The sequence below is a fragment of the Hypanus sabinus genome, chromosome 5 (assembly GCF_030144855.1).
Source record: "Hypanus sabinus isolate sHypSab1 chromosome 5, sHypSab1.hap1, whole genome shotgun sequence".
NCBI lineage: Eukaryota > Metazoa > Chordata > Chondrichthyes > Myliobatiformes > Dasyatidae > Hypanus > Hypanus sabinus.
This window is the reverse complement of record NC_082710.1, coordinates 75,943,023-75,956,923: the sequence shown is the minus strand read 5'-3', so window position 1 is coordinate 75,956,923 and position 13,901 is coordinate 75,943,023. Positions and strand designations below refer to the sequence as shown.

Genomic DNA, 13,901 nt, shown 5'->3' with positions numbered 1-13,901 from the left:
ATTTGGTATTGGGAAATGAACCTGGTCAGGTGTCAGATCTCTCAGTGGGAGAGCATTTTGGAGATAGTGATCATAATTCTATCTCCTTTACAATAGCATTGGAGAGAGATAGGAACAGACAAGGTAGAAAAGCGTTTAATTGGAGTAAGGGGAATTACGAGGCTATCAGGCAGGAAATTGGAAGCTTAAATTGGAAACAGATGTTCTCAAGGAAAAGTATGGAAGAAATGTGGCAAATGTTCAGGGAATATTTGTGTGAAGTTCTGCATAGGTACTTTCCAATGGACAGCGAAGTTATGGTAGGGTACAGGATCCATGGTGTACAAAGGCTGTAATAAATCTGGTCAAGAAGAAAAAAAAGCTTACAAAAGGTTCAGAGAGCTAGGTAAAGTTAGAGTTCTAGAAGATTATAAGGGTAACAGGAAGGAGCTTAAGAAGGAAATTAGGAGAGCCAGATGGGGCCATGAGAAGACCCTGACAGACAGGGTAAAGGAAAACCCCACGGCATTCTACAAGTATGTGAAGAGCAGGAGGATGAGATGTGAAAGAATAGGACCTATCAAATGTAACAGTGGGAAAGTCTGTATGGAACTGGAGGAAATAGCAGAGGTACTTAATGAATACTTCATTATTCACTATGGAAAAGGCTCTTGGTGATAATAGTGATGAGTTGCAGCGGATTGAAAAGCTTGAGCATGTGGATATTAAAGAGGATGTGCTGGAGCTTTTGGAAAACATCAAGTTGGATACGTTGCCGGGCTTGGATCAGATGTACCCCAGGCTACTGTGGGAGGTGAGGGAGGAGATTGCTGAGCCTCTGGCGATGAACTTTACATCATCAAAGGGGATGGGAGAGTTTCCAGAGGATGGGAGGGTTGTGAATGTTGTTCCTTTATTCAAGAAAGGAAGTAGAGATAGCCCAGGAAATTATAGACCAGTGAGTCTTACCTCAGTGGTTGGTAAGTTGATGGAAAAGATCCTGAGAGGCAATATTTATGAACATTTTGGAGAGGTATGATATGATTAGGAATAGTCAGCATGGCTTTGTCAGGGGCAGGTGGTGCCTTATGAGCCTGATTGAATTTTTTGAGGATGTGACTCAACATATTGATGAAGGAAGAGCAGTGATGTAGTGTATATGGATTTCAGCAAGGCATTTAATAAGGTACCCCATGCAAGGCTTATTGAGAAAGTAAAGAGGCATGGGATCCAAGGTGACATTGCTTTGTGGATCGAAGGCAAAGGATGGTTGTAAACAGGTCATATTCTGCATGGGGTCACCAGTGGAGTGCCTCAGGGATCTGTTCTGGGACCCTTACTCTTCGTGATTTTTATAAATAACCTTGATGAGGAAGTGGAGGGATGGGTTGGTAAGTTTGCTGATGACACTGAGGTTAGAGGTGTTGTGGATAGTGTGGAGGGCTGTCAGAGGTTACAGCGGGATATTGATCAGATGCAAAACTGGGCTGAGAACTGGCAGATGGAGTTCAACCCATGTTCAACCCAAATGTGAAGTGGTTCATTTTGGTAGGTCAAATATGATGGCAGAATATAGTATTAATGGTAAGACTCTTAGCACTGTGGAGGATCGGAGGGGTCTTGGGATCAGAGTCCATAGGACGCTGAAAGCAGCTGCTCAGGTTGAAAAGGTATACGGTGTATTGGACTTCATCAATCGTGGAATTGAATTTAGGAGCCGAGAGGTAATGTTGCAGCTAGAAAGGACCCTGGTCAGATCCCACTTGGAGTACTGTGCTCATTTTTAGTCGCCTCACTACAGGAAGGATGTGGAAGCCACAGAAAGCCTGCAGAGGAGATTTACAAGGATGTTGTCTGGATTGGGGAGCATGCCTTATGAGAATAGGTTGAGTGAACTTGGCCTTTTCTCTTTAGAGCGACAGAGGATGAGAGGTGACCTGATAGAGATGTATAAGACGATGAGAGGCATTAATCGTGTGGATAGTCAGAGGCTTTTTTCCCAGGGCTGAAATGGTTGCCACAAAAGGACACAGGTTTAAGGTGCTGGGGAATAGGTACAGAGGAGATGTTGGGGTAAGTTTTTTTACTCAGAGAGTGGTGAGTGCATGGAATGGTCTGCCGACAAAGGTGGTGGATGCGGATATGATAGGGTCTTTTAAGAGACTTTTGGATAGGTACATGGAGCTTAGAAAAATAGAGGGCTATAGGTAAGCCTAGTAATTTCTAAGGTAGGTATATGTTCACCACAACCTTGTGGGCCGAAGGTCTGTATTGTGCTGCAGGTTTTCTATGTTTCTATGACCCTCCACCCCACAGCAGTGACCCCTTCTCCCATCTTCAGCCCTCCTTCTCTTCCGGAGCACCCCGCTATGGTCTTCTGCCTGTTTGGCATCTTTTCATTGCCAGCTGCCAATGAGATATCAATTGTCTTGACTTCACCACCCCTCTCTCCAATTCCAACTTTGCTCCTTCTGAACGTCTGCTCTCCTCTCCCTCCACACTAATCCTAACCTCACCATCAGATAAGGAGATAAAGAGGTGCTGTTGTAGTTTGGCAGACTGACAACCTTGCTGAGGCCCAGCAACAACTGTCAGATACTTCCTCTTAGTTATCCCTCGAACAGGATCCCACTAAGGAGCAGAAGCCTTTGTCTCCAATGCCATCACTGACTTTTTTTGCTCTGGGGATCTTCCATCTACTGACACCAACCTCGTAGTTTCCTCATCCCGGACCTCACGTTACTACCTCCGCAAACCTGACTGTCCAGGTACACCCATTGTTTCAGCTTGTTACTGCTCCACTGAACTCACATCTGCATAGGTCACCTCAGTTTTATCTCCCCAGTTCAGCCCCTTCCTCCCTACATCTGGGGTGTGTCAGGAATGGTCAGGAGGAAGAGTATAGGAAACTGATACAGGACTTTGTGATATGGTGCAACTCAAACTACCTGCGTCTCAATATCACCAAGACCAAGGAGATGGTGGTGGACTTTAGGAGACCTAGGCCTCATATGGAGCCAGTGATCATTAATGGAGAATGTGTGGAGCAGGTTAAGACCTATAAGTATCTGGGAGTGCAGTTAGATGAGAAGCTAGACTGGACTGCCAACACAGATGCCCTGTGCAGGAAAGCACAGAGTCGACTGTACTTCCTCAGAAGGCTGGCGTCATTCAATGTTTGTAGTGAGATGCTGAAGATGTTCTATCGGTCAGTTGTGGAGAGCGCTCTCTTCTTTGTGGTGGCGTGCTGGGGAGGCAGCATTAAGAAGAGGGACGCCTCACGTCTTAGTAAGCTGGTAAGGAAGACGGCTCTGTCGTGGTCACAGAACTGGAGAGTATGACATCGATGGCAGAGCGGAGGGCGCTGAGTAGGCTATGGTCAATCATGGAAAACCCTTAACATCCTCTGCACAGCACCATCCAGAGACAGAGAAGCAGCTTCAGCGGCAGGTTGCTGTCAATACAATGCTCCTCAGACAGGATGAAGAGATCATTACTCCCCAACGCCATTCGGCCCTACAATTCAACCACCAGGGGCAAGACATGTTAAAGTGCCGGGGTTAGGACTGTGCTTAAGTTACCACTCAATGCACTTTAGTAAGCTATTTAAGAACTTTTTAAAAGCTATTTATTAATGCTTTTTGGGAGGGTGATTTTAGATGCATATCATATTTATACTGAGTTAAATACTGTAGGTAATTAGTTTTGCTACAATAAATGTATGGGACACTGGAAAAATGTTTGAATTTCCCCTTGGGGATGAATAAAGTATCTATCTGTGACACATCCCAAACTTTTGATCTTTTCTAGGATTTCAAGTTCTCTATCTCATAAACATCTTAGTTTTACTATGGCTGTTCGGTCCCTATAAAACTCCATCCCCCACCAGGAAGGCTTCAAAGCTGTCCGTTTTTTTCTGGACACTGGACCTAACCAGTTTCCCTCACTTGTTCTCTCTCTTAATGATTCTCCTTTGAACAAAAGGTGTAACCGTGGGCACTTGCATGGGTCCCAGCTGTGCCTGCCTTTTTGTTGGCTGTGTGGAGCACTGTATGTTCCAAGCCTACACTGGTGTCACTCTCCCGCTTTTCCTGTGGTACATCGACATCTACATTGGTGCTGCTTCCTGCACCCATGCCAAGCTTCAACTTTGCCTCCAACTTCCACCCTGACCTGAACTTTATGTGGTCCATTTCAACAGGTTTCAATTGGTACATTTAATGTCAGAGAACTGTATACAATATACATCCTACAATTCTTTTCTTCACCAACATCCACGAAAGCAGAGGCATGCCCCAAAGCATGAATGACAGTTAAATGTTAGAACCCCCAGCTCCCCCTCCCACGCGTAAGCAGCAGCAAAGTGATGACCTCCCCTCCCCCACCAGCAGAAAAGCATCTGCACCCTCCACTGAGCACTCAAATGTGCAGCTAAGCGTAAATAAAGATACAGACTTGCAGTACCCCAAAGACAGCTCATTCACCCAGTAATTTGACATAACAGTCTCTCTCTCTCTCCCCCCCCCCCTCTAATAAGGGAAAAAGAGATGTCCTGGTTTCTCAGTGAGAGGGGAGACATGACAAAGCCACTCATGATATATGGTGTTAAAAGCCTGTTGCATTGCTTTCTCCAAGCTCTGTGCCCGTCTCTGGGCAAACTGCTAGCAGCCATGTCGCTGCTTTCAATCTTCATTGTACTCCCATGACACATCTTGCGATGGCACTGAATCTGCCTACATCCAGAGCCACGAAAATCCGGCACCCTGAAGGCACGCATTCTCGGCATATTGAAAAGCGGCTGGTTGTGAGGCCCTGAGAGCGAGTCCCGTTCCCGCAAAGAACCAAGTTCAGCCTGTAGCTTCATGTCAGGTTCTTGAAAAGAAGCCTGAAAAGGGAAAAAAGAGATTATTAAAGATGGAAATAGAGCTGTTTCCAAAGTTGCAAACAAAGGAGTTGCCATTCGGCGCCATCATCCCAAGCTCCGGCGTCCATCACCCTCCTCCTGTTCCAACACCTCCCCCTCTTTCTCAATCTCTCTGCCTCTTTCTCTGATGACAGTTTATCCTCTAATGTGTATTACAATCCCACTGATTATCACAGTTACCTGGACTATACCTCTTCTCACCTGTTACTTGTAAAAATGCCATCTGCTCTCATAATGAGCCTATTCATTCCAAAACTCCATCTTCAAAGAAAAGAGTTTCCCTTCTTCCACCATCAACACTGCCCTCAGCCACATCTCTTTCATTTCGCATACGTCTCTCCTCACCCCACCCTTCCGCCACCCCACCAGGGATAGGATTCCTCTTGCCCTCACCTCCACCCCACCAGCTTCCACATCCAGCACATAATTCTCCATAATTTCCATCATCTCCAATGGGACCCCACCACCAAACACGTATTTTCTACCCCCCCCCCCCCACTTTCAGCAGGGATCGCTCCCTATGTGATTCCCTCCTCCATTCATCCCTATCCGCTGATCTCCCTCCTGCCACTTAATCTTGCAAACAGAACAAGTGCTACACCTGCCACCATCAGTACCATTTGGGGCTCCAAACTGCCCTTCCAGGTGAGGTGATTCTTCACCTGTGAGTCTGTTGGGGTCATCTACTGTATCTGGTGCTTCCGGTGTGTGGCCTCCTGTATATTGGTGAGACCTGACATTGATTGGGAGGCCACTTTGATGGGACCTACACTCCATCTGTCAGAAATAATGGGATCTCCCAGTGGGCACCTATTTTAATTTCACTTCCCATTCCCATTCCAACATGTCCATCCATGGCCTCCTCCACATTCCAGTTATATTCTAGTTATATTCCATCTGGGTATCCTGCAATCTAATGGCATGAACATGGATTTCACGGTTTGGTATTGCCCCCCCCCAATTCCCCATCCCCCTTTCCCTCTCTCACCTTATCTCCTTGCCTGCCCATTGCCTCCCTCTGGTGCACCTCCTCCCTTTTCTTCCATGACCTTCTGTCCTCTCCTATTACATTCCCTCTTCTCCAGCTCTATTTTGTTCACGAATCAACTTCCCAGCTCTTTACTTCACCCCTACACCTCCCCAAATGGTTTCACCTATCACCTTGTGTTTCTCCTTCCCCTCCCCCCACCTCTACTCCTCAGCTTTTTTTCTCCAGTCCTGCCGAAGAGTCTTGCCCTGAAATGTCAACTGTACTCTTTTCCATAGTGGCTGCCTGGCCTGCTGAACATGTTTCAGGAGAAGGGGGAGAAGCTTTCTACCTACATTTTTTGGCTAAAGAGACAGCTAAATTGCTTGTGCCATAGAGGGGCATTCAAGTGGCAGAGGTGAATCAGTTAAGAATGGACGAAGTGGCAAAAGGTGCGCATTCGCTGGACCTGATCGCTTGGGGTGATCTTGTAAGATGCGCCCCCCCCCCCCCCCCCCCCGTTTGTTGAACTGATCAGAGATGTAAGAGAGGAGGAGAATGTGATGGAGGCACGGAGGGTACAGTCCTCAGTAGTGGCCCTCTTGACTGAGATGACCACTGGTATCCCACCCCAGTGAGTGGTGAAGGAGCTTGTGGCAGAATTTAGGACTGAGATGGCCCGGTTGTTATCAGTAGATTTGCGCCACCTTCCCCCCCACCCCCCCACAATAGAGCTGATAGGAAAGCAACCCCAAAGGGGATGGAATACACAGAGGGCTGCTAGTGGCCAGTGTCTTGTGAGAAGGGGAGCAGCCGGTATTGTCTGTTATAACTGTAGTGAAGAGGGACACACTTCAGACGGGAGTGTAAACAATGGGAACCCCTCGGAGAGTGAGCCCCCGGGATCCTAAGTGGAGAAACCCAATGAGGGAACGGCCTGGCATCTCGGGAGAAACATATTTCCAGCAATATATCTGCGAAAACCCTAAAGCAAAAAACCCTATCCATGAAGACTTAGTGGGGCCATGCTCCAATGTATCACTACAGATTGAGGGTATTTATGCTAGAGCCATATTTGACACAGGCTCTCAAGTTACTGTGCTGTACCATTTGTTTTACAACTGGTATTTGACGCATTTACCATTGACACAGTGCGCTAGAGATCTCGTGTCTTAGGACAAATGGCTATCTGTATGATGGTTACTTGTCTTTGAAGCTGGAGTTTTCAGGTGCAGATGTGGGAGTGGCTGAGGTCCTTGATTAATTAGTGCTGGTTTGTCCGGACCCAGTTAAAAAGGTCAAAGCTTCAATTCTCATGGGAGTGAATACTCCTATCATCAGGAGGCTAGTGAGAGCCTGCAAGGAGAAAGTTGGAGAGAGCTTTCTGAAAACATTGTCCATTCGCCTTGTATTCCGAGCTGCTTTCAACGAAGTGCGTGGCTGTACTGGACTGGATGATGAGTACAAACAAGAGACTGTGTTGTTTACCCAGTCAAAACCAGTCGGGTTTCGGCCCAGGGAAGTAGCAAGAGTGGTAGGAAACCCCAAATTTCCCGGAATGCCTGAGGCTGAGGCCCTCTTGGTGGATGCAATGGGAATACCACAAAGTATGTGTATCTTGATGATAAATATATCTTGAACTTTGATATGACACTGATGGATTTGCATTTGAAGTGCTGTCTCACTTGGAGGGACTTCTTAAGGTACCTTGGTCAGCATGGATGAGTTGGACCAAACTGCTTCATTTTGTACCCTGTAGGACTATGACTATGTAGGCCTTATAATTCATAACTTTGCAGATGGCATATAAATATATGGCATTGTTGATAGTGTTTTGAAGTACCAGAACTCTTGAGTTAGAAAAAGATATTAATCAGATTGGGTAGTGCAGTCACAGATTGAATTTAACACTAATAATTGTGTGGTAGTGCATTTTGGTAGGTTTGAAAAGGTTTAGAACATATACCATAAATGGTGAGGCTCTAGAGAGCATACAAGTCCCTAAAGTTCTAAACACGGCAGCACAGGTAGATAAGGGAATGATACTGGTGTTCAGGAACTGGGAATATAGCCCACATCTTTGGCATTGTGAACAATTCTGGCTGTAGGAAAGGTGTGATTGCACTGGAGAAGGTGCAGAGGTGATTTACTAGGATGCTGCCTGGGATAGGATATTTCAGTCTCAAGGAAGACTTGTACGGCTGCATTTGTTTTCCTTGGAGTGAAGAAACGTAGGGAAACCTGAAAATTGGGGTTCATAGATACAGTTGGTGGTGCGAAGATATGTCTAATATAGTTGCAGGTTTAAGTTAAGGATTAAGAGGATTAGCGAGGACCAGATAAAAATTATTTCCACAAAGTTATAAGCACAAGATTCTACAGATGTGGGAACTCCTGAGTAACACACACAAATGCTGGAGTCCACCAGGAATGGCTGGAATCGGAAACGTCTTGTTGTGAAGATGCTCCATGCAGCTATTCTTGCAACATTTAAAAAATATTTTGAGTATTTGAACTGCTTGGATAACATCGGCTCCAGAACACTTGTGGTAATGGAATTAGCTTAGTGTATACTTGAAATTCTAAATGGTGATGAGAGGTCAAAGGGACTGTTACTGTGCTTTATCACAATATGACCCTTAATGTGACATCATACACCTAGGAGCAGAATTAGGTCTCTCGGCCCATGGAATCTGCTCTGCCAGTTCATCATGGCTGATTTATTATCTCTCTCAACATCATTTTCCTGCCTTCTCCCCACAACTTCTGATGCCCTGATTTATTAAGAACCTGTCAAGCTCCTCTTTAAATATGCCCAGTGACTTGGCCTGCACAGTCATCTGTGGTAATGAATTCCACAGATTTACCACCCTCTGGTTGGAGAAAATTTTACTAATCACTGTTCTAAATGGACGTCCCTTTGGTCCCAGACTCCCACTATAGGAAACATCTTCTCCACATCCACTTGATCCAGACCTTTCAGTATTTAATAGGTTGTAATAGCCTTGTAGTTAATTGGAAATACAATAGCCTCATGTTAATTGGAACTTCCTTTATCATCTATAGTGTGTGATATTGACAGAGACTGGACTTTCACTTCAAAAGAAGATTAATTACTTCTGCCGCTCCCAGCAGCCACCTATCAAGGTATGCTTTACTAGTAAGATACAGAGAATGAACCATCAACATTTAATGGATTACAGCTTAGCAATAATCTTGCAGTCTTATGACTGCCATATATTTGGTAATGTGTGCATGATCAGAAGGAAAGAAATGGTGCACAATTACTGCTCTTTTTAAAAAGTTATTGCTTAAAGATGCATTTGGGAGGAATCGAGTGAGATGAACGTAACAACTGAATTGAAAAACCTTTTACAGGTTAATAGAAACAAGCAGAATCTCTGATATTTACTTTTCTGTGCTGAGTTTTTGCTCCAAACACTCTAAGGTTAGTATTAGGTTACAGTGAGTATATAGCAAATCTGCACCCAGCAGGATATTCAAGACATCGTAGTACATACACCAGATGTCCTTGAAGACATTGTGGAGCTTGAAACATATTGTGAACATTGTAAAATGCTGTTTTGCGAGTTACGATGTGAAGCAATAAAGAGCAGTCTGTGAAAAAGTCATCTTGTTCTACCTCCAGATTGATAATGTAGTCATGGCCTCTAAAATAGTACAAATTAAAATTGCATATTATCCAAGCGTAACATCAGTTTGTCAAAAATAACAACGTGATCTTGTATAACAAAATATATCAAAAATAAAGCTATGTTGAAGAAATTTTATTTCAAAAAGATTCTAGCAGTTTCAAGTCAGTCTTATAAATATAAATGTTGTTTTACTCAAGTTAATCATGCTCTGGCAACTATTTATAAATATCTTTATAATGTGCATCCTTGTAAACCCTTATGTCTCTTTTAATTCTTTTGCTGAAAATTCTTGTTCTTGCATAGTGTTATCTCAAAATATAAATTCTTTTTGACATTGAGAAATCCTTGATTTATTTAAGCAGCCAATGTAGAATGATAGCTGTATCACCAGGTCACACTTAGAAGGAAATATTTCCTTTTGAGCTCTATGTACATGCTGCAGACTCTAAAGATACATGGTGAAAGATGTGGATGCTAATTGTTTACCTTTGTTTCCAGTTCATTAGTGGTGATGTATATGGAGTGTTCAGCCGAGTGTTCTGTGACTTTGGGGATCATTTTGAGGTATCTGACCCAAGTGGAGAAGAGCCAAAGGAAATCTTCATTCAGAATATCACACAGGTACTATCTACAAAAAATAATCACTTTCGTTGGCATTTTACATTAACGAACAACTTCAATTTGTAATGGAGCCACAGAAAGGCCCTAGCTCAGAAGGAAATTGCTCAATTCATCGAGCTCTACCAGTCTACGTATGAGAAATTCACTCCTCCTTCTCCTTCTCCATAGCCCTGCATATTTTTCCCTTTTAAGTGTTTGTGCAGTTTCCTTTTAAACACATTGGCGATGATTGAATTGATCCCCTCTTCCATCCCCAGCAATACATTTCAGACTAAACCATCTGCTGGACGAAACAGATTTTCATCACTTTGTTTCTTTTGCTAATTGACGCCCTCTGGTTATTGACCCTTCTGCCAATGGAAACAATTTTCCCACACTTGCTCTGTCAGTAGCAGGTGTCGTGAGGCGATAGCAGAACACTGCATTTGCAAAGACCATAGGATTGACTTTGATGGCATAAAGCTACTGTACAGCTACCAATAGCCTGCTGAAGAAAGCCGTTGTAATAAAACTCGAGGAAAAGAATTCTGACGAAACAAAGATCTCACTCTTAAGTAAGAACTGGATTTCAATTTTAAACAAGGTGTGAGAACGGAGACCTGATTGGATGAGGACTAACTAATCAGGAGGGACAGACTGTGGGTGTATAAATACCACCGAACTAGACATGTCCAGGCATCATCCCTGAAGAAGGTAGCCAAGTTTGTTACTGAAATGTTGGTTATAATCGATATATGTACCTGGTTGTAAATTTAGTCGGCTCCATGTTGGGTACTAGCCTACAAAGTTCTTAGGACATCTTCAAGGTGCGGTGTCTCAGAAAGGCAGCGTCCATTATTGAAGACCTCCAGCACCCAGGGCATGTCCTTTTCTCACTGTTACCGTCAGGTAGGAGGTACGGAAGCCTGAAGGCACACACTCAGTGATTCAGGAACAGCTTCTTCCCCTATGCTATCCGATTCCTAAATGGACATTGAACCCTTGGACACTGCCTCACTTTTTTCATACATTTTTTTTCTGTTTTTGCATGATTTTTAATCTATTCAGTATATGTCTACTGTAATTGATTTACTTATTATTTTTTTCTTCTTTGTATTGAATTGAACTGCTAAGTTAACAAATTTCATGACACATGCCCGCGATTCTAATTCTAGCTTGAAGCCCAAGAAGAGTTTATTCGTCACATACACCAGGAAAGCACTAGATCCTTTTTCCAAAGTCATAACCTGTTCAATCTTTCTTTATAACTCAGGTGCTCCAGTCCCAGCACCATCCCTGTAAATTTTCTTTGTACTCTTTTCACCTTATTTACATCTTTCCTTTAGATAAGTGACCAAACCTGCACACTACAAATTAGGCCTCACCAATGTCTTATACAACTTCAAGGTAGTCAGTACTTTGATTTATGAAGGCCAATGTGCCAAAAGCTTTCTTTACAACCATATCTACCTGTGTTGCTGCTTTTGATAAATTATGGATCTGTATTCCCAGATCCCATGGTTCTACAGCACTCTTCAGTCCTCAGTGCCCTGTCGTTCAAGACCTACTCTGATTGAATACACTGAAGTGCAACACCTTGCTTTTACCTACATTAAAATCTGACTGCTATTTTTCAGCCCATTTTTCCATCTGATCCAGATCCTGCTGCAAGCTCTGATAGCCTTCCTCGCTGTCATTACACCCCCAGTCTTGGTGTCATCCACAAATTGTTTACCACATTATCATTCAGGTCATTAATATAGATGACAAGCAGCAATGGACCAGCACTGATCCCTGTGCTGCTCATAGTCATAGGTCTGCAGTCCGAGAGGCAGCTATTTACTACCACTTACTGGTTTCTCCCACAAAGCCAGTGCCTAATCCAATTTACAACTTCATCTTCAATGCCAAGAGACTGAATCTTCCTGACCAACCTTCCAAGTGGGACCTTGTCTTTATCAACTTTCTTGGTAACTTCCTCAAAAAACTCTATAGGATTAGTTAGACATGAACCACCACACACAAAGCTTTGTTGACCATCCCTAATCAGTTCAAATAGAGACTGGCGGGAAGAATTTAAAAGGAGAGAGCTTTTTTTAAGAGGTTTGATCGAGGCACAACTGCACAGGCGTGTGGATGTTAGCGAGTTAGACCGGTGGAAGAATTTAAAAAGAGGACAGCTTTATAGAATGGGTGACAGGCTTTTTCCACTGAGGCTAGGGGAGAAAAAAACCAGAGGACATGGGTTAAGAATGAAGGTGGGGGGGAAGTTTAAAGGGAACATTGGGGGGGGGGGCTTCTTCACATTGTGTGGTGGGAGTGTGGAATGAGCTGCCAGATGAAGTGGTAAATGCGGGCTCACTTTTAACATTTAAGAAAGACTTGGACAGGTGCATGAATGAGAGGTGTATGGAGGGTTATGGGCAAGGTGAAGGTCAGTGGGACGAGGCAGAAAAATGGTTTGGCACAGCCAAGAAGGGCCAAAAGGCCTGTTTCTGTGCTGTGATGTTCTATGGTTCTAGAGCTATTCAAAGTAGGAGAGCTTTGGCTCAATGGGGCATCAGCAATAACGGGCCAAGGCGAGGTAAGTTACTTGTGAAGAATAGGAAGTATGTCTGTGAGGCCGGGGTTCTGTACTGGGTGTCAGATGTGGGATGTCCGGGAGACCCCCAGCCTCGACATCTCCACAGAAGGCCACATCTGCGCCAGGTGCATCGAGCTGCAGCTCCTTAGGGACTGGAGATGCAGCTCAATGAACTTCGTCTGGTCAGGGAAAGTGAAGAGGTGATAGAGAGGAACTATAGGCAAGTAGTCACACTAGGGCATCAAGAGACATTTAAGTGGGTGACATTCAGGAGAGACAAGGGCAAGTCAGATACTAGAGAGTACCCTTGTGGCTGTCCCCCTTAACAATAAGATGATGAGAGGCATTGGTCGTGTGGATAGTCAGAGACTTTTTCCCAGGGCTGAAATGGCTGTCATGAGAGGACATGGTTTTAAGGTGCTTGGAAGTAGTTAGAGAGGAGATGTCAGGGGTAAGTTTTTTATGCAGAGAGTGGTGAGTGCATGGAATGGGCTCCCAGTGATAGTGGTGGAGGAAGATACAATAGGGTCTTTTAAGAGACTTCTGGATAAGTACATGGAGCTTATAAAAATAGAGGGCTATGGGCAACCAGAGGTAATTTCTAAAATAGCAACATGTTCGGCACAGCATTGTGGGCCAAAGGGCCTGTATTGTGCTGTGTGTTTTCTTTGTTTCTGTGTTTCTAAATACTATCCAGATAATCATGTATCCGGTCCGTTAGAATACCTTCCAATAACTTTCCCATTACTAATGTCAAACTCACTGTCTATAATTGCCCTGTTTTAGTTTGCTTACTTTGTGTGGGGAGTGGTGATTTGGGGGTTGATGATCACGCTGCCTTTCTTTTCTTTCTTTGTTTCATGGCTACCCAGAGAAGAGTTTCAGAGTTACATATAATCTGCAATATATTACATAAGCAACAAAGAATTCTTCATCAAACAGTATATTTACAATATTATTCAAACATTAAGTACACAACACTGATTGTTATGGCCTGTAGGATAATGGTGTGTGGAATATTGTCCTGGTGCCACTTTTCTACAAGGTCAAACACGCAGCAGTCGTCATCATGCACTAGTCATCGTGCAGTGCAGCTTATCTTCCATTGAGTGAACACTGCAGGGCAGCACCCAACCTAGCAGCAACTCCAGCAGCTCCTCCAGTGGTGGGCTGCAACAGGCATGAGCGTCT

At 44.1% G+C, this 13,901-nt stretch overlaps 1 protein-coding gene across 4 annotated transcripts in view; it reads left to right on the top strand.

Annotated features, from left to right (window-relative positions):
- Nucleotides 1-13,901, top strand: part of uba6 (ubiquitin like modifier activating enzyme 6) — a 336,534-nt gene that overhangs the window by 79,241 nt on the left and 243,392 nt on the right. For all 4 annotated transcript variants that reach the window (XM_059970138.1, XM_059970139.1, XM_059970137.1 and 1 more), the window contains 2 exons: nucleotides 8,937-9,017; nucleotides 10,025-10,147. In XM_059970138.1, coding sequence (XP_059826121.1) covers nucleotides 8,937-9,017; nucleotides 10,025-10,147 — 204 coding nt within the window. The remainder of the gene's footprint in view (nucleotides 1-8,936; nucleotides 9,018-10,024; nucleotides 10,148-13,901) is intronic.